The sequence below is a fragment of the Clavelina lepadiformis genome, chromosome 5, assembly GCF_947623445.1.
Source record: "Clavelina lepadiformis chromosome 5, kaClaLepa1.1, whole genome shotgun sequence".
Classification (NCBI taxonomy): domain Eukaryota; kingdom Metazoa; phylum Chordata; class Ascidiacea; order Aplousobranchia; family Clavelinidae; genus Clavelina; species Clavelina lepadiformis.
Genome location: NC_135244.1, coordinates 21,241,469 through 21,265,521, shown reverse-complemented (window position 1 = coordinate 21,265,521; position 24,053 = coordinate 21,241,469). Strand labels below are relative to the sequence as shown.

Below are 24,053 nucleotides of genomic sequence, written 5' to 3'. Positions count from 1 at the left end.
CCACATTATACACCGTCTTTTCTTTGCATTGTGTTGTTTTTATGCATGTTCACGGTCTGCCGTATTTTACTTGTTTATGTTCTTTTACTTGTTCTTGTACACCTGTTTTTATCAAATCTCTTGTGACGTCTCACGTAGTTACCCCAAAGGCTAAATTAGTATCGTGTTTTACGTTCCACGTTGATTCCTTCATCGCGTGGAATTTGTTTGGTGTAGTACTGTGCGCGGCTGGGCGACGGTTGTGGGCAGTTACGTTTCGGTTTCAGTGAGAGATGATCGTTTTTATTAAGTAAAATGCCATTAAAAGTTAACAAGGCAAAACCGGCTAAGTGACTAGCCGTTAGAGCGGGAAGATTCCTGGTCAAAGAAAGTTTGGTTACAATTGGCGAGCGCGCCAGGATCCCGCAGTCAACGAAACTATTCCCATAAACGTTTGGAAGTTTCACGATGTCCAGCATCTACTTTGCTATTCCGCCGCCAAAATATGAGCCCAACGAAGATTTCCTAAGCTTCTTCAACCGCTTCGACGCTTTTTGTACGATGATTGAAGCGAATCCCGCTTTAAGGAAACATCTTTTAATTAACAGCTTGGATGAAGATTTAAGCTGGGATGTACGAGGCAGAGACTTGTCGCTTTTCGACTTGGAGTACGATGAGTTGGTGAAAAGAGGTACCGAAGCGAGGCCGCCCATTTGTTCTACGGAAAGTAACAAATGTCGAGTATTAAAGGGGACTCAATTCGATGCCGACAGAGCAATATCTTCATTGGCTTTCGCTGTCCGAAAACGTATATGTGCGGTAGAAGCTATTGAAACTCCCGCTCCCGAAGAGCAGTCTGCTGAGTCTGCTCCAGCTGAAGAAGCTATTGAAACTCCCGCTCCCGAAGAGCAGTCTGCTGAGTCTGCTCCAGCTGAAGAAGCTATTGAAACTCCCGCTCCCGAAGAGCAGTCTGCTGAGTCTGCTCCAGCTGAAGAAGCTATCGAAACTCCCGCTCCCGAAGAGCAGGCCGCTGAGTCCGCTCCAGCCGAAGAAGCTGCCGAGACTCCCGCTCCCGAAGAGCAGGCCGCTGAGTCAGCTTCAGCACAACAAGCTGTTGAAACTCCCGCTCCCGTAGAGCAGGCCGCTGAGTCTGCTCCAGCCAGCAAGCAGCTCATTAGGGGCGTAAGTTTGTCTCGGTACGATCACGAAGTGAGCCAATCGAGTGATTTTTGTGCAGTGGAGTCGTCAGCGACACCAGGGGACGGATGTTCACCAAGCTGGACGGTCGGTTTGGGTTGCGGGGTGCTCATCAACAACGGAGCGCCAAACGATTAGAGCTACGAACGATGGTCGTTTACCCGGATATTGAATAACTTTTCCGGGGACGAAAAAGAACTGAACGGGGGGGCGATGTCACGAGATTATTTTATGCACCTGTTTTGTAGACACCACATTATACACCGTCTTTTCTTTGCATTGTGTTGTTTTTATGCATGTTCACGGTCTGCCGTATTTTACTTGTTTATGTTCTTTTACTTGTTCTTGTACACCTGTTTTTATCAAATCTCTTGTGACGTCTCACGTAGTTACCCCAAAGGCTAAATTAGTATCGTGTTTTACGTTCCACGTTGATTCCTTCATCGCGTGGAATTTGTTTGGTGTAGTACTGTGCGCGGCTGGGCGACGGTTGTGGGCAGTTACGTTTCGGTTTCAGTGAGAGATGATCGTTTTTATTAAGTAAAATGCCATTAAAAGTTAACAAGGCAAAACCGGCTAAGTGACTAGCCGTTAGAGCGGGAAGATTCCTGGTCAAAGAAAGTTTGGTTACAATAGTAATATAGTATAGTAAGATCCAATATTATTCATTATTGATGTGAAATAAGTTTGCTCACACTGATTTTAATTGATTACACCATAAGATTATAACAATAGTAACATATGCTAGCTTGCCTGTTCAATTATATCCCGACACCAGCTTTTTTCTCGAAACGTGATAGTACTCGGGACAGTATTATATCCGGTTTATTTCGCATTGTAACGTACCCGAATCACCTCATTGCATCACAACTGTGTAATCATTTACTTTTTAACCTGTCACTCAAGTAAAATATGTATCCGGATGCAAGTGACTTCCTGTCACTAGCTCAAAAACGTGACAGATTTTATAACCAACTGTTGTCAACAAGCTGTTTTGCTATAACCAAAACAAATTAGTATAGATTACGACTTCCTGTCACCAACTCAAAACGTGATAGATTTTATAACCAATTGTTGTCAATAAGCTGTTTTGCTATAACCAAAACAAATTAGGATAGATTACGCGGGCAGGCCTGGACTTGTAAATATAATGTTCACATTCTCTAGATGAATCCAATTGGTTCACATGGTATTATTATCTAGATGAATCCAATTGGTTCACAAGGTATTATGCTTCTGAAACTATGACGTAACTAACTTTTTCATTAGATATTCACCAAAGATGTTCACCCTTTAGAAATAATACGTATCACTATGACATCACTATGACATCACTTTTCTTTTCTACCACACACTATGACATGACTGATTCTTTCATTACTTGTATATCCACAAAAAACCGATATTTCACTTTAGCAATCATAAGTTTCACCATTTCACTATTCTTGTATGCGTGGTGCAATACACGGTATTACGCTTTTGAAACTATGACCTAACTATTTTTTTTCATTACATATCCATAAAAGATGTTCAAGTTTCTGATGTCACAAAGAATCATACATTTGAAAAACTCGACCGCAAAAAAATGATACATTTGAAAAACTCGACCGCAAAAAAATGATACATTTGAAAAACTCGACCGCAAAAAAATGATACATTTCTAAAAAGTCGACCGGTGGATGGCGCTGGTGCGCCGGCGCCGACAGTGCGCCGACGGAGCTCCGACGGGGGGACTCGTGAGGCCCCAACACTATACTACTTATGAAACTGGCTTGCAGCAACTTTCTTACTATATTTTGTTGGCAACTTTTTCACAAAGTGTTTCCACATTTTATTTGTCATTTTCTACAAAAATATATACAGTTTCAATGGAAAATTTTTTGAGAAGAACGAGGCAAAAGACGTGCACTCAGAAACTGCTATAGTAAGTCATCACTACACGTTGCATATTTAGCTGCAAGCTTACAATTTTATCAAAACTGATTACACAATACCGCAACTTTTGATCTGTCAGCAGCCCGAGATGAAAGATAAAGAAACAATAATTAATATCTTATACAAGCAAAGAGAAATTGTTAAAGCAATATCAGGAATTATCTATCGCGCAAACAAAATGAAGCATAAGCTCAATAAATATTGCATAACTAAATCGCTAAGTTGTATTTAATTATCTTAATTGACGTTATTAAATTGGTAAGATCGCGCTTTTAAAAACGAGTGATGGAGAAAAAAATTAAACTACTTTTAGAATGAGTCACCAATAAAAGAACCCATATTACGTCACACAACCGAGGAGGAAACGTTGCTATTTCGAAACTGTAAAAACTTCATGTGCTTTGCTTTGATTTAATTGAAGAATTAAGTTCATATGGTTTAACTAGGCGCTGTTATAGTTTTGATTAACTTATGTCACAACCACTAAAACTTGTTTCCATAACTAGACTAATCTTATATTAATAGTATTCTGGATCTTCAAATGGGTTGTATATCAGCTGAGTGACAGTTTATTTGAGTGACAGTTCATTTGAGTGACATAATTGCAGTTCATTTGAGTGACACATTGATAAGTACTGTTTAATTCATTTGAGTGACACATTGATAAGGACAGTGAAATTCATTTGAGTGACAGATTGACATTTGTTGATTAAGTTACAGTTGCTGTTAATTAGTAAATGCACAGATGACAACACACACAAGACAAGTTTAGAGAAAAAACAACTAAGAATCCTCAACCATCTCGTCGAATTCTTCTGTTAGTTCCGCAGTTGGTCCGATCTTCAAATTACGCGCAATTCGGCGGAGAAATACTTTCTGTGGAAGGTCTTCTTGCTGGGAAAACAAATTTCCAATGCGGGTTTCTTTTTGCCTTGTCATACGCGATCGGCGCAATGGTGTCGATGCACCAAATTCAAGGCCAAAGAGTTCTTGGGAAACTCTATGATGCTCGCTTTGAAACTCTTCAATTATTTTGAAAATGCTTTGGTGGTATCTGTTAACAATTGCATTGAAAGGGTGATGCCAGGCCTTCGGGATGTTATTTGTACGTGCAAGACCCGATTGTTGGAGTTGGCTGACACTCCAAAAATCAGGTGGGAAGAGGGGTAGGTGTCGATTTGTAGGGCGACGGTTGATTGGTCGTCCTCCTCGGCGCGTTGCGGTTTGGATTGGGCGGCCTAAAACGTACACTTCTTCGAAATATCTGAAAATTTCTGCCTCATTTGATGAAGCGTCTTGTGAAAGAACTGCAAATGCAGATGGTATTGCGTCAGCCTCTAAGAAGCTTAGCGCAAACAATGTTCTGATCTTTAAATTGAAATGAACTGTCACTCAAATGAACTGTCACTCAGTTGAGCATGAATTATTTGTCACTCAAATGAACGTTAAAAGAATGTGTCACTCAAATGAGCTGTCACTCAAATGAAATGTCACTCAGCTGATCAACTACCCTTCAAATGAACAAGCATTGCCCGAAAGTTACTTTATCAACTTATATAACCACCTTAAGTGTGGTTTCAAGTCTTTCGAGAGAGTGCAGTTAAGTTTCAGCCAAATTTTGTTAACGAAATTAAGTAAGCTGCTTACCTGACTTTTTTTTTACTCCAATTGCCTATATCTTGAAAAACGCAATCTGTCAGTGGTATAGTCATATTATTGTAACGTCCATTGAAGGCCTTTGTTCTTTGCATATCATTTCTCATCGATTTTCTCTTCTTGTATAATCTATTAGTTCTGTCTGTTGTTTGCAACTGCTCGTAACGGCATAAACCCTGGTCGAGAATTTTTCGCATCGCTGAAAAACCGAAATCCAGACATTTCTAACAATTGCATGCTATAAAGGAATGATACTGGCGTATACCGACCGTTGAATGGTATTCTTCTTGTCGCTAGTTGACGCTCTCGAGTCAAGGAGAAATAAATGCTCTGCCTCAGCATCTACGTTTGTCTTGTCACTTTCAGTTCTAATTTCAGACTTTGACCTTTGACTTTTGACTTTTGACTTTTGACTTTTGACTTTTGACTCTTGACTTTTGACCTTTGACTCTAGAGTCTAAACCTTCTTTATCTAGAGTGTTTTGATGAAATTCAGATATAGAGTCTATATGAGCGAGCTTTAGCCTGGCAAGCACTCACCATCTGTAGTCAGATGGAGTCAAGCAATAAATGTTTAATTTAAGACACTGACTTCATTGCATAGTGCGGTCTAGTAAGACTCAGTGTCTTTACCGTAACTCCATATAAGAAGCCGTAAGTAAGTAAATGAGTAAGTGAGTATGTAAGTACTTTAAGTAAATTTCAGTCTAGCACAGTCTGCATTGATATATTTATACAATCACAATCAGATAATTACAAGTAAAATTACTCCATGAAGATACTAATATACGAAATTTCTGCAACGTTGTTAAGTTAAAGATCTATCACATTCTTTCTTTATGTTCTCTGGGTCACAAGGACTGGGGTATCTGGCAGGATCAATCTTGTTCATATCCCTTACCAGGAAACTGAGCGCGTGTTCGCATGAACCGGAGGAAGATCTCCGGAAATGACATGTTTGAGAACGTTCTGTCGAAACGTCCTTGCAGTTGCAATTGTAGTTAAGCTCCAAGTTGATGAAACTTATCTTTGTATAGCATTTAACGTTCGCATCACCATACTTCACCTGCGTGCAATAAAAATGGTTTTCTGAGAATCTGGTTTGCTTCTGAAGAGATGTCTTACAACTGTTGCTGAGCGAAACTTACGTGAAAGTTAGTGTAGGGTAGCACGTTCAGACTATCCATTAAAGATTTCCAAGACAGGCAACCTGATTTTTAAAGCCAAGACAAACAAAAATTAAATTTAAAATATATATTGCCAACTATTACTTTATTACTTTGGTATAGTTTTGTTTATGTCTTTTTTTTGGTATATACAGTATAGTACTTACAATTTGGAGCTGCTGATGACCAAAGACTTGATTCGTTACATGAAATGTTACCTTCTCCCTGTTAAATATAAAGTTACATAACTTATAGATATCAATAAAATCTTTTGTGGAGTTGCAAAAACTCCTAATCGCTTTCTGAAATGTTTCTAGAAACAAATATGCAAACCGACCATGGTTTATATCAATTATTTCGTTTTGAAACAAATATCGAACCATTCTTAAGTAAAATATGAATAGTTATAAGTTATGTCATATTTACCAGAACTTTCTTGTCTCCTGTGCATGTAAATGTGCAAATTGACCCAATCTTGTCACCATTGCTGCATTCCATCTTCAAGTCATTTTTCAAAGTTAACACAGGGCATTCTAAGAAATGGTGTTTTGTTAAAGATACAACTCAGGCTACAAACAGGTCCTGTCTTAATTATATCTGTGCATTCTATTGAAAGTCCATCGGTTAAATTCAAGTGAAAGTTTTCGGAAAATAAATAGGCTTTAAATTAGAAGTCAACCTGACTAGAGTTTGATAAACCAGTTTCAATACAAGACATAAAAGTTTGGTATAAATTAAGTTATTCCTTTTTTTATTAGTAATTTATCAGATATTTCACCACTACAGTCATTGTACAAGCCTAATGCATTAAGCTCCTTTTCGAAATCAGACAATTTTGTAATAAGTGTACTTACCTGATGTATCCGGACGTTGTAAGAGTGGAATAAGATATACTGACAAAGATACAAGACCGAGGAGTACAAGAGGCCATCCAATAATTAGAAATTTTTTAAGTCCAGATAATTCTAATTAAAGCAATGTATGCACTTTGATGCCTTCATTCACGTTTCAAGAACGCTTATTTAAATGCTATTAAACGTTCATTCATACCTTTCCATTTTTCAATAATTCCATGGCAGCAGTTTCTGGAATGCTGAGCTGTATCAAACAATTGCTCTTCACTTTTCACTTTATCGGTATCTATGGGGGAACAATTCATGTAAAACTTTCTGTAAACAACAATTCTAAGGAAAAGATCAACGCATTATGTTTTTTGTTTAAACCTGACAGAAGCAGTTGATTGTCTTTCGACTGTGACAGAACCAACGGATTGTTCTTGGAGTGTATATCTGGTAGGGAGGATGCAGTCTGCTGGCGGTCATATGCTGGCGACAGAGTAAGTTCTATTTGTTCATGTCGACGCAAAGTTTCATCGCATTGGTCCTGTTGAAAACCTGAACAAAGCATAAAAACCAGCAGAAGTAAAAATGAGTTAATGTGTTTAGGGATAGAGTTTGTACCGAACCTTAGCACCTATCACTTATTACAATTGACTAATTGTTATCTTCCTAGATCAGCGGTTCCCAAACTTTTCTAAAAATTTTTCCTGGCGGACCCTTTGCAATTATTTTGATATTTAGTGGCCCTATCAAAATCAAAGAATGGTATAAGTAAATTGCAAAAACCACACAAATATAAGAAAAATCAAAAACTATCAAATACGATAAGCGTTTAATGGGATGGGTGCACTTGTTTTGCTGCAATTAACTCATCAATGTTTGGTTTGGTTTTGGATAGCGCAACTCTCATGTCGTGTACTATATCCACCCTCTGAAACTGCTTTAAAGCTTTAAAGACTAATTCTCATTGCGGACCCTCTGAAACTTCTTTACGGACCCCAGTTGGTCCGCGGACCCCAGCTTGGGAACCGTTGTCCTAGATCTAACAACAAGCTACTGATACTATCATTTGTTCCCTTACTGGCACGTAGACTAAATACTCCGTGTTGATTCTTGCCTCTGCTTGACATTTTCTTTAAATAAGTTAATATTAACTATTAATATTAATATTAACTAACATATAACTATGGACGGAATGAAATTGAAACTGCAAAACAAGAATACTTGTGCCTTGGCTAACTTTTTAAATTTCTTGCAAATTATATAGGTTTTTGCAAAATGATAAAAAAATCTCTACTATGTGCAATCTCTGTATCTTCCATTTTTGTAAATTGACAAACATACGCGTCGAATTCTACTGCGTTAACCCAGTATATTAAAATGAAAGAAATATTTTTTAAGAAATCAAAAAGATGCAAAATAGGATTGACCTCGATATGACGTTTTGTATGTAACGTCATTGCAATATGAATTGTCTTACTATGCATAAAACAACTTAAAATGAAGCGGTTCCCTTTTAAGCAAATGATTGCACGCTACGCCAGATATAAATGAGCTAGGAGTATCCTGATATTCTGCCGGACACGCCTGACCGATTTTGCTAAGAAGCGCACGTCGTGGTGCAACCTCATCCAACTCTATTGTTCAATCTATTTCTGCTGTACTTTGTTATGCAAACGTTTTGTTAAAGATTTAAAAACGTTTTTAAAAACGAGTTTTTTTCCGCGTCAGTACTTTGTACGTCCTTGGTGCTATTCTTTGTGCTGACTCGCACGTCGCAATGATTTTGAATACGTAAATTTTTTTTTGATACAAAATAGTAGTAAATTATTCTAATTAGCACAACTTTGATGTTAATCTATTCTACTGAAACATTCTATCGTTTAAATTTTTACAAAAATTTATTATACAGTAGCTATATAGTGTTATCGTGATTTGTAAATGTTGGTAATTCTAAATTTACTTACTTTAAAGTAACTTACCAACTTTAATTTATTGATAACTTTTAACTTACCAACTTTACTTTATTGGTAATTTTTAACTTACCAACTTTACTTTATTGGTAATTTTTAACTTATCAACTTACTTTGCTAAACTTTCGAAAATATCTTCACATTTTTCTTAAACCGAGATTATCGAGTTATTTTCTTTCAGATTGGCTCAGGAATGAGGCACAAGCTGATGGCGAGGGAAATGCCAAGGACAATGCTGATATGCTTTTTGCTTTTGCAACTGCTTCAGGTCTGTTAATCAAGCCCAAACTATTTTGTACTTGTGATTGGGATCTGTGCAATGAATTTCTTTACGATTGTTGTAGGTAACTCGGCTTATCGTGATGAAGTGAATGGTTCTTGGTTCACAACGTCACTGAGCAAAGTCTTGATGGAAGAAGCCAAAGACGAAGATCTATTGTCGATGCTGACCAAGGCAAAACATTGGTTCTTTAACAGTATTCTAATAGGCTAATTGTACTTTATGAATTTATCAGTTATTTTTAAACAACATGTCTTACAATAGCAAAACAAGACAAACTGAACCGCAAATTTAGGTCAATAGCGCCGTGATGAAGAAGAGGGGAAGTGATGAGCAAGAACAAATGACTGAAGTCACACACACTCTTTCCAAGAAAATACTGTTTTTCCCCAAAAATCTTTCTATGTAGGCCTAATCACTAACAAACGGCTTGACAGCGACTATAAATTTTATCGGCAAAGAATTTTAACCATCGGTGTAACCAAGCAAACAAAATATTTAATTTAGTTTATGTTGTGAAATTTATACAAGTAATGCTGTGTATATTATAACGTACAATCAAATTTTGCAAATCTATTAATTTTATCGCCACGTTTGTCGGTTCGACCAAAGGAATACCCAGTCGTGACCAGGCCAGGTCAGCAATATATGTGTATACCACCTGGTGTCTGGTTGGCCCATTGATCTTCTACCACTTGGTGTAGCAAGCATGACTTGGTTTAAAATTCTTTCCTGAGGCATTCTGCTGACATCGTAGTTGAGACCTCTCAATTGGAAAATGGCTCAACATTAGATTTACAGATTTCTGTACTACGCATTTCATGTAGTCGCGTTACGTCATAAATGCTTCTTAACATTGGAAAGACCAGCGGTCATTTTTGACGCTTTATAATTTTATTTTCTTTATTGCGGCCTTGTCTGTTAAAATTGGATCTTGGTCGCCCAACTCACAGGCAAGAAGTTTTTCATTAACGGACGTTAATGTACAGAAGTTGATTGGTGCCCAAAGAAAGCTGAAGCAAAGCTGTGATATCAAAGGTCGGACATCATGCTCAGTTTGATGTACTGTTCACGTTAAAGCTTCCCATGCGGCGCCACGACGAGCATTACTTCGACAAAAAAATCAATTATATGATGTCTTTGTTATAGAATTTAGTGCCTCCACTAAGCAGCGATTCTTTATCAAGGTCATTTCAGACTATTAATATGTGACGTCGGTATGCGTCATTGGCATAATGTGAATGACCAACAAAATAGTAGCTTAGTAGGCTATTTCAGGAATTCGTTTGGAATTGGAGTTTACTGCCTGCAGACGCCTTAAAAAATATGTCGTGAATGAGCAGCAATTACATTAATGAAAATCATAATTTTTGTTTTATTACGTCACCAATAAATAGATATCAGCATTCCACTATATCGTTTATAAACGTTCGTTATATAGTATAGACGCTAAACTGTAATAAGATATTCCACCGTAATATTTACAAACTTTCGTCAATCATTAAACCAAGTAACAAACATAAAATCAGCAACGTTTACGCAATTGTCATAAAGATCGGGATCATCATCATCATTGTCATAAAAATCATGATCATCAACATCATTGTCATAAAAATAATGATCATTTCATGCAAGAATTCCATTCAGTGACAAAACGTTAGACACGGAGACAATGAAAGGAAAGATTTGTAAAATGTTCACAAAGTTACTTATCTAGAGATCTGTCGCATCGCTTTTCCATGTTCTCTGGGTCGCAAGGGACTGGGAACCTATCTGGATCAATCTTGTTCATATCCCTCACCAGGAAGCTGAGCGCGTGCTTGCAAGAGCCTAGTGGGGAATTCCAGTAATGACATGTTTGAGAATGATCTATTAAAGCATCTTTACAGGTGCATTCGTATTTAATTATGAAGTTGTTGAAAATTAGCTTTGCATTGCAATTGATATGCGCTTCGGCGTAATCCACCTGCATGTGACAAAAAAACGCGTTTTTTTTAGCGTGAGCTTTGTTAGTTTATACTGAAGTATCGTACAGTTCATATTAACTTTGACTCGCCTTTAACGTCGTGAAAGGAATTACGCTTAGGTCATCCATTAAAGATTTCCATGATATGCAACCTGATAAATAAAATGTCAAGAAATATAAATCTATGATTAAAAATGTCGCAAAACATTACTTAAGTGCTTTAGATATTGTCTAATATTTCTTGCATTTATACAATTTTTAATCATATTTTAAGCGTACATCGTGGAGGTGTAGATGTCCAATGATTTGATTCATTGCATGAAGTGTAACTTTTTCCCTGTGAAATAAAAACTTATTTAAAGTTTGTTAACAAAAGTTATATTACAAAGGTTTTTTATTTCCATCTTTTCGATTTGCGATGATTTGCTATAACAGAAAGGTCTTAATCTTCAGCAAGATGTGAGGCAATATTTTGTTAAACTAACTTCAATTATTTTGTCTCCAGTGCACGCAAAAGTGCAAGTTGATCCTACTTTTTTGTCGTGGCTGCATTTTATTTCCATGTCATCTGGCAAAGACAATGACGGGCAATCTACAGTGAGAATATTACCACTAATCATGCTGAAAACTGGAACTTTTTTACGGTTTGTTTATCTTATTTCTGTATGAAACCTTTCTTGTTTCAATACGTTTCCGTGAAATTTGAAAGATTTTGTCGTATTTTGGCTGACAATTTTAATAGCTACATTATATGGAACAGCATTCGGCTGGTCACTTTATCGATTAATTGTTTAATATTTATTGATTAATCGATTAATTGATTGATACCTTAGTTTTGAAACTTTTTAGATCTTACTTATTCTCTTTCTACCTTTCATGTATCTTACCTCTTATCGTACAATAAGGAATTTCCGACAACCAAAGGTTGGAATTGTTGCACACCGAGTGAGCACCACCCTGTTAACGTAGACCAGTTGTCATTTAATACTTGTCTTTACTTTAACAACAAGGTTTAAATGGCTTCATTATTCATGTTGAATGGATTTGATTCAGCAGCAAACCATGCACTTACATAAAGTTTTTTGCCATTTGTGCATGCAAAGTAGCAAACTGATTCCCTCTTGTTGGCGTTCGTGCATTGCACATTGAGTCCGTCGGTTAAATTTAACATCGGGCAACGTTCTGTGACTAAAACACGAATTTGTAGATAACAGAATCAAATTAATGGTTATAGATTTTGTAGAACAGAAGCTTACATGGACAAACGTTACGGTCAATAACAATAACTATCATTGCTTTTATTTTTCAATACCAGCATACAATAATCGAAAGATGTTTTTCTGCTCTAAATGTCACTTGCCTTTTAGACCGCTACGATATGAAATTGAAGTAAAAACGGCTGACAAAGAAGCCACAGCCAAAAAGACAAGAATCCCTCCAATTATTATTAGACTTTTCTTATGCTGAAATGGTCCTGATAAAACTATTTGTTTAGGCTCTCTATAAAGTGTACAGTATTTAAACCTATAGCAAATATGACAGTGTCGTCGAACCTTTCCATGCAAGACTAACTCCACGACAACCGATTTTGGGGCATCGAATCGTATTAAAGAATTTTCGGTAACATTCGAACTGGTCGGAATCTTTTGAAACAAAATTTGATGTCAGTTTTTAACTAATATTTATAGAAATTAATGTTTTATAATAAATATTTATAGAAAAATACAAAATTGGCGAGTGAATTGCATTTTCTGTGACAAGAACGTTACTGGATCGAGATAAAGAAAATTTATCGTCATAACCGAACGGACGAAACCTGACAAAAGTCGTTCGTCATCGTTTGATTCGGATTGTGTTCTTGGGGTTTTCACAACATTTTCGCTGTGTCCATGGGAGTAAATTTCTTCCTGTTGCTTCTTATTGCGTGGTAGCTGAATCAGTTCTATTGGTTTCGTTTGAGCCATCACTGAGGACTGTTCATCTACTTTTTAGACTAGAGTTTTTTTCCAATTGAACTGCTGATCAAAGAAAGCTTAATTTAAGCCTGTCCTAGAAACTTACAAGAAACAATCTCACTGATATTCCGTTCAATAATTTTCTTTTGTTATATTTGACGTTCTGTGAACGGTCTAACTCAATTGAAGCGAGATAAAAACGTTTCACAAGCTTACATTTTCAGGCGCGTTTGAATTATTTTGCAAAGAAACGCAAATTAAGATGCAATCTGATAGACCTTTCTGTTATTCGGTTAGTTCCAGTCTGTTGCCTTTGTTTAGAGCTTTGTAGTTGGTGAATGAGTGGAAACAAGTGCAACGCTGTTGTCTTTTAAGATCACCAAAATTTCCCCAGTCTGTTGTTCCACCTCTTTTAAAAGGTTTGGTTATTTCCAGTTCCTATTTTATTCGAAACAAAAGATTAACAAATATTTTATAGGGTAGTTTTTCTTTTTGGTCTTATCTTTGCAAACGAAGAGAATTTGAATAAATTGCATGAGCTTCTTGCATGCTAAACATCAGCCAATTTTGTTGTTAATTTTGCTGTTGTGACAATGATGTTAACATTTCACTGTTTGTGGAATCTTCAGTCATTCGCCCATTATCAGTGTGTACAAATATCGACGGAATAAAAGTTTTGTTTTTTGATCAATTTTTGGACTTTTAATCTATCATTCTTGACAAGGACCATTTCGGAAAGAAATTAGCGTTTGGATTAAAATAAAAGTTTACCGATTTTATTATTCGAAGTTAGGTTGTATTCCTTTTACGTAATAAGATATTGTTTCACATGTTTGTCACGTGTCAGGTTTGATACAAATCGCCCAATAGAGACATATAAGAAATTGATTTTGTATGCACGAGAGATGTGGTTCAAAAGTTATGTAGATGATGATAAAGATTTGGTTTAGTGATTAACAGCATTAACGGAAACAACAGAGCAAGAAAAATTTGACTTCGTTTAAATTTGACGATTGACGACTGAATGCGAGATTTAACTCTGACGTAAAAAACCGCTGAAAACCCCTTTATTGAAAATCTAACGACGTCACACTCGAGCTTCATTCAATAACAGGTCAACTGAAAACAATTTGAACAAAAACGCACTGGTTCAAGTTTCGCGTTGCAGCGGGTGTTTTATCTTGTCACATTTTTAGCTAAAACTTTTCTCGAAATTTGTCACCGGATTGTTGATGCAAACACGTTCATTTGCCTTGTTCGGCTCACTTTATAGCCTACAACTGAAAGCAAAAGGCATTTTTACTGAGATATATTTGATTGGAATAGTTTGACTGGCTACGTTTATCTGTCAGCAGATAACGATTTTGATATTGTTGGATGGACTATAAAGACCAGCATAAGTTTCGAATTTCTAAGAAGATTTATGAGTACAAAGAGAGAAGCAAAATTAAGTCAGTGGATCCGATATAGATTAACTATTGCTGGTTTAGCATCGTTATTTTAGAAGCATCGTCATCAGGTCATATTCATTAACAAGTGCTATTATATAAGCGCCCTCTTTTTAGATGACAGGTACAAACATAGACAACATACAGTAGGCATAAGTATTTCAAATGTCAACAAAAAAAGAAAGTCTTCATGAAGCATCGACTCTTCGTACAAGTTCAGACACGAGCGATCTTTTAGGCTGTGGGAGCTACGCAACAGTACGAAGATGTTATTTTGAAAAGATTCGAAAAACGGTTGCTGTAAAGTGTTATCACCTTAAACCAATCAACGGTGATCCGAACAAAGCTTTGCAAAAGTAAGTGCGTACTAAAGTATAAGTAAGACTATAGTATAAAACTAAAAGTAAATACTTGAAAGGAATTCTATTACAAGCGTTAAGCTATATGTATATGTTGTGTAACAAAAAACTGTTAATCTCATTTGTTCATAGCGTTGAAAGGGAAACAGAGGTACTAAAGCGACTGAATCATCCAAACATCGTCAGTTATATCGGCTTTACTCAATGGGATCATGGCCACGGAATTATCCTGGAATATCCAAGTGCAGGCACTTTGGACAACTTGTTGGCCGACACTAGGATAGTCATACCTTGGCTACCCCGACTTAAATTTTCCTGTGAAATAGCTGACGGTCTCTTTTATTTGCACGACCACGATCCAAAGAGAGCTTACATCCACAGTGACTTGAAACCGCAGAACATTCTTCTGTCAGAGGAACTGGATATAAAAATAGTCGACTTTGGCTCCACCCACGTCTTTTCAAAGCACAACGCGACAACCGATTCTTTGTTCCTCTCACACACGACACAGCATACAGAGTTATATTCAGCACCTGAAGTTTTGAAGAATCCAAACGCTAAACGAGATCCTTCATCTGATGTGTACAGGTTTGTTACAGTTCATCTTAAGTTTATCACGATTATATGATATCTATATACCCGTTCAACAATCACAACTTTAGGTTGAAAGTAAAGTGTTATGGGTGGGATTTTGTAGTTTTTTATGCTTTCAATTATTTTCACAGCTTTGGAATCGTTATGTTTAATATCATTACAAGAACTAATGGATTCGGTGGCAATCCATCCGCAGCCATTGTTGAGCTCATTAAATCTCGGGGACAAAAACCTAACCTGAGAAAAGTGGACGAAATCGACTTGGCGCTGAAGCAAAGAAAAAATGAAATAAACTTGAAGATCTTTAAGGATTTGAAAATGTGGATGGAAAAATGCTACGACTTCAATCCAGAAAAACGTCCAGTGATGAGACAGAGTATAGCATAAGCATATATTAGCAATTAGTAGACCAAAAACATTTCTTTATATAACTTTCAAAAGTCTTAATGACACTCAAAAGAAAATTGTGCAAACGTTTCTGTTTTATCCAGTAAAAGAAAAACTACACGAGAGACTGATGCTGATACAAGAAACCACAACAATATCTCTCAACAACGAAACTCGCGATTTCAAGAAAAACGTTTTAAAACGTTTAGACACACAATCAAGCAGCATTAAGGTTGGTTTGGACTCATTTGAGCATCCGTTTGAAAAAGTTTTTCTTCCATGTCCAGGTATGTCAACCAGTCTTGTTATATCCGATATTGCTACATGATTGAAAAAGTGTGATGTAGTATTACAAAAGAATAATAAAAAGCGTTCCCTTGTGCATTTTGAAAGATAAATTTAAAATTAATTGTGGCCATATCAGTTTGTGCGCCACTATTTACACATTGGTACTGTCTGATAAAGCCTGACATATTTAAACAACAGAATTCCTGAACGCATTATAGATTGATTACGTTCATCATTTCTTACTTACAATTGCCATTCACCAACAATATAACTCTCAGGGTATGTAACCACATCAGTTGACGACGCCTCGACTGACAATGGGCAAATAGAACTTACCCAGCTCCCACGTGAAGATAACCAGCAGATAGAAATTGAATGCCCACCGAACAACGAATATTCATTGAACAACGCAGATGGACCATCCTTGCCAGAAGACGATCAAGGACTCTTGGCAGGTTTGAACATTTTGATAAACTTGAAAACCAATTATAAACATCAGTTTGCTTCAACTAACTGAACTCAGACCCATATCGTAGTTAATCATATTTAAATCATTGTCATTCGAATCAAGTTTTATCAAAATTTCGGTTGAAATAGATGCGGAAATGAAAGGTGGCGGAAACATTTTTGGAACTAGTAAATGTCCTGACATCTTTTGTCGTGGAATTTATAATAAATGGAAAGGTAGGAGTTGAAGCGTTTTTAAGAGTATTTATGTCTTACCATTTTCCCATGCTATTTTATATAACACGTTACACTTCACTTTTCAATACGCATAAATATTTTTCTAGAATTTTCTGGCCTTCAAAGATGGTTTATTATCGGGGTGCCATTGTTTCTCTTAGTTGCTGCTGCTATGATACCAATTTTCATTTCAAATTCGCACGGTATCGTTGTCTTCATCCAAGCAAACAATATTTAACATCTTACACTGCTATCCTTAATGACAGTTTTCCATCCCATTTGTTCACAGAATGCCCAACTTTGAACCTAACCCAAGGGCTGAAAATGAAATGTGTAAATGGTTACAAGACTGGATCTGTTTGTGACTTTGCTTGCACCGGCAACGCACTACTTCAAGTAAGCAAGCGTATTCAGTGAGCTATGTTGGTTGAAGTAATTAAACTTACTGAAATTGACAAAAAGCAAAAATGTTACGTCATTCTTTTAACAGGGTGTTAGCGAGATAACATGCGAAGGAAGTAATCTTTGGTCTTCCGGAATTCCTAGCTGTAAAAGGAAAGGTAAGGCCCGATGCTGACCGCAAACAATCTCAGGTCAGCAAACTATTAAACTACAGTTATATGTTTTAGATTAAAAAGTTTACTTAGGTGTATCTGATTAAATCAACAGTAACATCAGTTCTATTGGCATGCATAAACAAAGCAGCAAAATTTAAACACATACTTTCGTAAAATAGATATGGTGGCCGAATTAAACCTGAAAAAATATAACATAGTTTGCATTGACGTAAAACAAATGCGATTTTTTATCATAATTTTTTACCTTTATCACAGAATGTTCTGTAATAACTTTGCCAGACGACATGGAAATGAAATGCAGCGACGATAACAAAGTTGGATCAATTTGCAATTTTTCATGCACTGGAGACAAAATAATTGAGGTATGTGACCACAACTATGGTTCCAATGTTAGAATATTATGTATAACAAAACCGAATTTCTAGTAATAAGATTTTTACGGTTATACAAGACCACAACAATTTCAAAATAACTTGCTCTTTAACAGGGTTCAAGCAAAACTAGATGTAATGAAACAAGTCTTTGGTCAACAAGAACTCCAACTTGTAAAAAAGGTAAACTTTAACAAAATGTGCACGAAACAGTAAAAACCTTATAAGCTCAAACCAGTAAATAGTTACAGCTTATTACGTAAATTTTCAAAATAAATCTATCTTGGCTTCTTTTTTCAGGTTGCATATCATGGAGACCTTTTATCCACAGATTTGATGTAAATCCTTACGTGTCATTCAACGTGAGTTAAAAGACTTTTATATCCATTTAAAAACAGTCATTATCATAGACTTATGTGGTTTTGACAACACGCTTTTACTGTGGTTTATCAAACGCAGGTGAAGTACTACGAAGCAAATATAAAATGTAGATCCTCACTGAGATTGGTCAATTTGCAATTTGTTTCTTATTGTGAGTGCCGGGATCTTTTATCGGATAATCTTTACATTTGCCATTTCTGGGCTTCCCCCAGCGGATCTTGCGAACATGCGCTCAGCTACCTGGTGCGAGAAATGAACAGGATTGATCCCAGCAGATATCCAATGCCTTGTGACCCAGAAAGCATGCATAAGAAATGTGATAATTCCTAAATTTATTGCTTTGCAAAAGTTTGAATTTTTTACCGCTTTGGGACATTCCATGCGATTTTTACCTCTCTTAGATAATATGAAACTGGCTTGCAGCAACTTTCTTACTATATTTTGTTGGCAACTTTTTCACAAAGTGTTTCCACATTTTTATTTGTCATTTTCTACAAAAATATATACAGTTTCAATGGAAAATTTTTTGAGAAGAACGAGGCAAAAGACGCGCACTCAGAAACTGCTATAGTAAGTCATCACTACACGTTGCATATTTAGCTGCAAGCTTACAATTTTATCAAAACTGATTACACAATACCGCAACTTTTGATCTGTCAGCAGCCCGAGATGAAAGATAAAGAAACAATAATTAATATCTTATACAAGCAAAGAGAAATTGTTAAAGCAATATCAGGAATTATCTATCGCGCAAACAAAATGAAGCATAAGCTCAATAAATATTGCATAATTAAATCGGTAAGTTGTATTTAATTATCTTAATTGACGTTATTAAATTGGTAAGATCGCGCTTTTAAAAACGAGTGATGGAGAAAAAAATTAAACTACTTTTAGAATGAGTCACCAATAAAAGAACCCATTTACGTCACACAACCGAGGAGGAAACGTTGTTATTTCGAAACTGTAAAAACTTCATGTGCTTTGCTTTGATTTGTTGAAGAATTAAGTTCATATGGTTTAACTAGGCGCTGTTATAGTTTTGATTAACTTATGTCACAACAATTAAAACTTGTTTCCATAACTAGACTAATCTTATACTAACAGTATTCTGGATCTTCAAATGGGTTGTATATCAGCTGAGTGACAGTTTATTTGACAGTGACATAATTGCAGTTCATTTGAGTGACACATTGATAAGTACTGTTTAATTCATTTGAGTGACACATTGATAAGGACAGTGAAATTCATTTGAGTGACAGATTGACATTTGTTGATTAAGTTGCAGTTGCTGTTAATTAGTAAATGCACAGATGACAACACACACAAGACAAGTTTAGAGAAAAAACAACTAAGAATCCTCAACCATCTCGTCGAATTCTTCTGTTAGTTCCGCAGTTGGTCCGATCTTCAAATTACGCGCAATTCGGCGGAGGAATACTTCCTGTGGAAGGTCTTCTTGCTAGGAAAACAAATTTCCAATGCGGGTTTCTTTTTGCCTTGTCATACGCGATCGGCGCAATGGTGTCGATGCACCAAATTCAAGGCGAAAGAGTTCTTGGGAAACTCTATGATGCTCGCTTTGAAACTCTTCAATTATTTTGAAAATACTTCGGTGGTATCTGTTAACAATTGCATTGAAAGGGTGATGCCAGGCCTTCGGGATGTTATTTGTACGTGCAAGACCCGATTGTTGGAGTTGGCTGACACTCCAAAAATCAGGTGGGAAGAGGGGTAGGTGTCGATTTGTAGGGCGACGGTTGATTGGTCGTCCTCCTCGGCGCGTTGCGGTTTGGATTGGGCGGCCTAAAACGTACACTTCTTCGAAATATCTGAAAATTTTTGCCTCATTTGATGAAGCGTCTTGTGAAAGAACTGCAAATGCAGATGGTATTGCGTCAGCCTCTAAGAAGCTTAGCGCAAACAATGTTCTGATCTTTAAATTGAAATGAACTGTCACTCAAATGAACTGTCACTCAGTTGAGCATGAATTATTTGTCACTCAAATGAACGTTAAAAGAATGTGTCACTCAAATGAGCTGTCACTCAAATGAAATGTCACTCAGCTGATCAACTACCCTTCAAATGAACAAGCATTGCCCGAAAGTTACTTTATCAACTTATATAACCACCTTAAGTGTGGTTTCATGTCTTTCGAGAGAGTGCAGTTAAGTTTCAACCAAACTTTGTTAACGAAATTAAGTAAGCTGCTTACCTGACGTTTCTGTTACTCCAATTGCCTATATCTTGAAAAACGCAATCTGTCAGTGGTATAGTCATATTATTGTAACGTCCATTGAAGGCCTTTGTTCTTTGCATATCATTTCTCATCGATTTTCTCTTCTTGTATAATCTATTAGTTCTGTCTGTTGTTTGCAACTGCTCGAAACGGCATAAACCCTGGTCGAGAATTTTTCGCATCGCTGAAAAACCGAAATCCAGACATTTCTAACAATTGCATGCTATAAAGGAATGATACTGGCGTATACCGACCGTTGAATGGTATTCTTCTTGTCGCTAGTTGACGCTCTCGAGTCAAGGGGAAATAAATGCTCTGCCTCAGCATCTACGTTTGTCTTGTCACTTTCAGTTCTAATTTCAGACTTTGACCTTTGACCTTTGGCTCTAGACCTTCTTTATCTAGAGTGTTTTGATGAAATTCAGATATAGAGTCTATATGAGCGAGCTTTAGCCTGGCAAGCATTCACTATCTGTAGTCAGATGGAGTCAAGCAATAAATGTTTAATTTAAGACACTGACTTCATAGCATAGTGCGGTCTAGTAAGACTCAGTGTCTTTACCGCAACTCCATATAAGAAGCCGTAAGTAAGTAAATGAGTGAGTGAGTATGTAAGTACTTTAAGTAAATTTCAGTCCAGCACAGTCTGCATTGATATATTTATACAATCACAATCAGATAATTACAAGTAAAATTACTCCATGAAGATACTAATATACGAAATTTCTGCAACGTTGTTAAGTTAGAGATCTATCACATTCTTTCTTCATGTTCTCTGGGTCACAAGGACTGGGGTATCTGGCAGGATCAATCTTGTTCATATCTCTTACCAGGAAACTGAGCGCGTGTTAGCATGAACCGGAGGAAGATCTCCGGAAATGACATGTTTGAGAACGTTCTGTCGAAACGTCCCTGCAGTTGCAATTGTAGTTAAGCTCCAAGTTTTTGAAACTTATCTTTGTATAGCATTTAACGTTCGCATCACCATACTTCACCTGCGTGCAATAAAAATGGATTTCTGAGAATCTGGTTTGCTTCTGAAGAGATGTCTTACAACTGTTGCTGAGCGAAACTTACGTGAAAGTTAGTGTAGGGTACTAGCACATTCAGACTATCCATTAAAGACTTCCAAGACAGGCAACCTGATTTTTAAAGCCAAGACAAACAAAAATTAAATTTAAAATATATATTGCCAACTATTACTTTATTACTTTGGTATAGTTTTGTTTATGTCTTTTTTTGGTATATACAGTGTAGTACTTACAATTTGGAGCTGCTGATGACCAAAGACTTGATTCGTTACATGAAATGTTACCTTCTCCCTGTTAAATATAAAGTTACATAACTTATAGATATCAATAAAATCTTTTATGGAGTTACAAAAACTCCTAATCGTTTTCTGAAATGTTTCTAGAAACAAATATGCAAACCGACCATGGTTTATATCAATTATTTCGTTTTGAAACAAATATCGAACCATTCTTAAGTAAAATATGAATAGTTATAAGTTATGTCATATTTACCAGAACTTTCTTGTGTCCTGTGCATGTAAATGTGCAAATTGACTATTCATGCAATTTATAACTATTCATATTTTACTTAAGAATGTCATATTTACCAGAACTTTCTTGTCTCTTGTGCATGTAAATGTGCAAATTGACCCAATCTTGTCACCATTGCTGCATTCCATCTTCAAGTCATTTTTCAAAGTTAACACAGGGCATTCTAAGAAATGGTGTTTTGTTAAAGATACAACTCAGGCTACAAACAGGTCCTGTCTTAATTATATCTGTGCATTCTATTGAAAGTCCATCGGTTAAATTCAAGTGAAAGTTTTCGGAAAATAAATAGGCTTTAAATTAGAAGTCAACCTGACCAGAGTTTGATAAACCAGTTTCAATACAAGACATAAAAGTTTGGTATAAATTAAGTTATTCCTTTTTTTATTAGTAATTTATAAGATATTTCACCACTACAGTCATTGTACAAGCCTAATGCATTAAGCTCCTTTTCGAAATCAGACAATTTTGTAATAAGTGTACTTACCTGATGTATCCGGACGTTGTAAGAGTGGAATAAGATATACTGACAAAGATACAAGACCGAGGAGTACAAGAGGCCATCCAATAATTAGAAATTTTTTAAGTCCAGATAATTCTAATTAAAGCAATGTATGCACTTTGATGCCTTCATTCACGTTTGAAGAACGCTTATTTAAATGCTATTAAACGTTCATTCATACCTTTCCATTTTTCAATAATTCCATGGCAGCAGTTTCTGGAATGCTGAGCTGTATCAAACAATTGCTCTTCACTTTTCACTTTATCGGTATCTATGGGGGAACAATTCATGTAAAACTTTCTGTAAACAACAATTCTAAGGAAAATATCAACGCATTATGTTTTTTGTTTAAACCTGACAGAAGCAGTTGATCGCCTTTCGACTGTGACAGAACCAACGGATTGTTCTTGGAGTGTATATCTGGTAGGGAGGATGCAGTCTGCTGGCGGTCATATGCTGGCGACAGAGTAAGTTCTATTTGTTCATGTCGACGCAAAGTTTCATCGCATTGGTCCTGTTGAAAACCTGAACAAGTCATAAAAACCAGCAGAAGTAAAAATGAATTAATGTGTTTAGGGATAGAGTTTGTACCGAACCTTAGCACCTATCACTTATTACAATTGACTAATTGTTATCTTCCTAGATCAGCGGTTCCCAAACTTTTCTAAAAATTTTGCCTGGCGGACCCTTTGCAATTATTTTGATATTTCGTGGCCCTATCAAAATCAAAGAATGGTATAAGTAAATTGCAAAAACCACACAAATAAAAGAAAAATCAAAAACTCATCGGACCGGACTCATCGGATCATCGGACCCTCTGAAACTTCTTTACGGGCCCCAGTTGGTCCGCGGACCCCAGTTTGGGAACCGCTGTCCTAGATCTAACAACAAGCTACTGATACTATCATTTGTTCCCTTACTGGCACGTAGACTAAATACTCCGTGTTGATTCTTGCCTCTGCTTGACATTTTCTTTAACTAAGTTAATATTAACTATTAATGCTAATATTAACTAACATATAACTATTGACTGAATAAAATTGAAACTGCAAAACAAGAATACTTGTGCCTTGGCTAATCTTTTTAAATTTCTTGCAAGTTATATAGGTTTTTGCAAAATGATAAAAAAATCTCTACTATGTGCAATCTCTGTATCTTCCATTTTTGTAAATTGACAAACATACGCGTCGAATTCTACTGCGTTAACCCAGTATATTAAAACGAAAGAAATATTTTTAAGAAATCAAGAAGGTGCAAAACAAGATTGACCTCGATATGACGTTTTGTATGTAACGTCATTGCAATATGAATTGTCTCATCATGCCTAAAACAACTTAAAATGAAGCGGTTCCCTTTTAAGCAAATGATTGCACGCTACGCCAGATATAAATGAGCTAGGAGTATCCTGATATTCTGCCGGACACGCCTGACCGATTTTGCTAAGAAGCGCACGTCATAATGCAACCTCATCCAACTCTGTTGTTCAATCTATTTCTGCTGTACTTTGTTATGCAAACGTTTTGTTAAAGATTTAAAAACGTTTTTGAGTTTTTTTCCGCGTCAGTACTTTGTACGTCCTTGGTGCTTTTGTTTGTGCTGACTCGCAAGTCGCAATGATTTTGAATACGTAACTTTTTTTTTGATACAAAATAGTAGTAAATTATTCTAATTAGCACAACTTTGATGTTAATCTATTCTACTGAAACATTCTATTATTTAA

The 24,053-nt window shown here is 36.3% G+C and overlaps 5 protein-coding genes across 7 annotated transcripts; 2 read left to right on the top strand and 3 right to left on the bottom strand.

Moving 5' to 3' along the window:
* Positions 1-5,494: 5,494 nt before the first annotated feature.
* On the bottom strand, positions 5,495-7,996 carry LOC143460415 (uncharacterized). Its single transcript, XM_076957909.1, has 8 exons — positions 7,854-7,996; positions 7,157-7,327; positions 6,984-7,073; positions 6,788-6,898; positions 6,360-6,466; positions 6,101-6,158; positions 5,916-5,977; positions 5,495-5,833 (listed from the first exon to the last, which is right to left on the bottom strand). The coding sequence occupies exons 1-8, from the start codon at positions 7,900-7,902 to the stop codon at positions 5,576-5,578; spliced, it is 906 nt and encodes a 301-aa protein (XP_076814024.1). The 5' UTR covers positions 7,903-7,996; the 3' UTR covers positions 5,495-5,575.
* Positions 7,997-8,208: 212 nt separating this feature from the next.
* On the top strand, positions 8,209-9,434 carry LOC143459592 (non-catalytic caspase homolog csp-3-like). The gene is made up of 3 exons (XM_076956808.1): positions 8,209-8,218; positions 8,927-9,013; positions 9,090-9,434. The coding sequence occupies exons 1-3, from the start codon at positions 8,209-8,211 to the stop codon at positions 9,236-9,238; spliced, it is 246 nt and encodes an 81-aa protein (XP_076812923.1). The 3' UTR covers positions 9,239-9,434.
* Positions 9,435-10,380: 946 nt separating this feature from the next.
* Positions 10,381-13,133, bottom strand: LOC143460458 (uncharacterized). Of its 2 annotated transcripts, none has more exons than XM_076957955.1 (9): positions 12,808-13,133; positions 12,545-12,634; positions 12,352-12,426; positions 12,064-12,179; positions 11,879-11,948; positions 11,477-11,583; positions 11,271-11,328; positions 11,082-11,143; positions 10,381-10,991 (listed from the first exon to the last, which is right to left on the bottom strand). In XM_076957955.1, exons 1-9 carry the CDS (start codon positions 12,953-12,955, stop codon positions 10,731-10,733), a joined length of 987 nt encoding a protein of 328 aa, XP_076814070.1. In that variant the 5' UTR covers positions 12,956-13,133; the 3' UTR covers positions 10,381-10,730. The 2 variants fall into 2 exon arrangements, with proteins under 2 accessions (XP_076814070.1, XP_076814069.1); XM_076957954.1 differs by having other exon boundaries at positions 12,352-12,465; positions 12,808-13,131.
* Positions 13,134-14,516: 1,383 nt separating this feature from the next.
* LOC143460453 (uncharacterized) lies at positions 14,517-18,558 on the top strand. The gene is made up of 13 exons (XM_076957947.1): positions 14,517-14,750; positions 14,886-15,341; positions 15,479-15,723; positions 15,839-16,021; positions 16,301-16,477; positions 16,620-16,706; positions 16,814-16,909; positions 16,996-17,102; positions 17,197-17,266; positions 17,540-17,646; positions 17,772-17,838; positions 17,956-18,017; positions 18,115-18,558. The coding sequence occupies exons 1-13, from the start codon at positions 14,560-14,562 to the stop codon at positions 18,364-18,366; spliced, it is 2,100 nt and encodes a 699-aa protein (XP_076814062.1). The 5' UTR covers positions 14,517-14,559; the 3' UTR covers positions 18,367-18,558.
* Positions 18,559-20,882: 2,324 nt separating this feature from the next.
* On the bottom strand, positions 20,883-23,503 carry LOC143460379 (uncharacterized). Of its 2 annotated transcripts, none has more exons than XR_013117869.1 (8): positions 23,254-23,503; positions 22,688-22,858; positions 22,515-22,604; positions 22,319-22,429; positions 21,891-21,997; positions 21,537-21,594; positions 21,268-21,414; positions 20,883-21,184 (listed from the first exon to the last, which is right to left on the bottom strand). XR_013117869.1 is itself a non-coding variant. In XM_076957868.1 (8 exons), the coding sequence occupies exons 1-8, from the start codon at positions 23,300-23,302 to the stop codon at positions 21,121-21,123; spliced, it is 798 nt and encodes a 265-aa protein (XP_076813983.1). In that variant the 5' UTR covers positions 23,303-23,502; the 3' UTR covers positions 20,883-21,120. The 2 variants fall into 2 exon arrangements, 1 of the variants encoding a protein (XP_076813983.1); XM_076957868.1 differs by having other exon boundaries at positions 20,883-21,267; positions 21,350-21,414; positions 23,254-23,502.
* Positions 23,504-24,053: the final 550 nt, after the last annotated feature.

Bases quoted from the DNA above. Each gene is read 5' to 3' on its own strand.
- LOC143460415 (XM_076957909.1), bottom strand. From the start codon at position 7,902: ATGTCAAGCAGAGGCAAGAATCAACACGGAGTATTTAGTCTACGTGCC. The intron at 6,159-6,359 runs GTAAATATGACA...TATATTTAACAG, and splicing joins CAGGAGACAAGAAAGTTCTG to GGAGAAGGTAACATTTCATG. The intron at 5,978-6,100 runs GTAAGTACTATA...TTTAAAAATCAG, and splicing joins GTCATCAGCAGCTCCAAATT to GTTGCCTGTCTTGGAAATCT.
- LOC143459592 (XM_076956808.1), top strand. The intron at 9,014-9,089 runs GTCTGTTAATCA...CGATTGTTGTAG, and splicing joins TGCTTTTGCAACTGCTTCAG to GTAACTCGGCTTATCGTGAT.
- LOC143460458 (XM_076957954.1), bottom strand. From the start codon at position 12,955: ATGGCTCAAACGAAACCAATAGAACTGATTCAGCTACCACGCAATAAG. The intron at 12,466-12,544 runs GTTCGACGACAC...TAGTTTTATCAG, and splicing joins AGTTAGTCTTGCATGGAAAG to GACCATTTCAGCATAAGAAA. The intron at 12,180-12,351 runs GCAAGTGACATT...TTCGTGTTTTAG, and splicing joins ATATCGTAGCGGTCTAAAAG to TCACAGAACGTTGCCCGATG.
- LOC143460453 (XM_076957947.1), top strand. From the start codon at position 14,560: ATGTCAACAAAAAAAGAAAGTCTTCATGAAGCATCGACTCTTCGTACA. The intron at 16,910-16,995 runs GTATCGTTGTCT...ATTTGTTCACAG, and splicing joins TTTCATTTCAAATTCGCACG to AATGCCCAACTTTGAACCTA. The intron at 17,103-17,196 runs GTAAGCAAGCGT...TTCTTTTAACAG, and splicing joins CCGGCAACGCACTACTTCAA to GGTGTTAGCGAGATAACATG.
- LOC143460379 (XM_076957868.1), bottom strand. From the start codon at position 23,302: ATGTCAAGCAGAGGCAAGAATCAACACGGAGTATTTAGTCTACGTGCC. The intron at 22,859-23,253 runs GTAAGGGAACAA...TGACTTGTTCAG, and splicing joins AGTATTTAGTCTACGTGCCA to GTTTTCAACAGGACCAATGC. The intron at 21,268-21,349 runs GTAAGTTTCGCT...TATTGCACGCAG, and splicing joins TACCCTACACTAACTTTCAC to GTGAAGTATGGTGATGCGAA.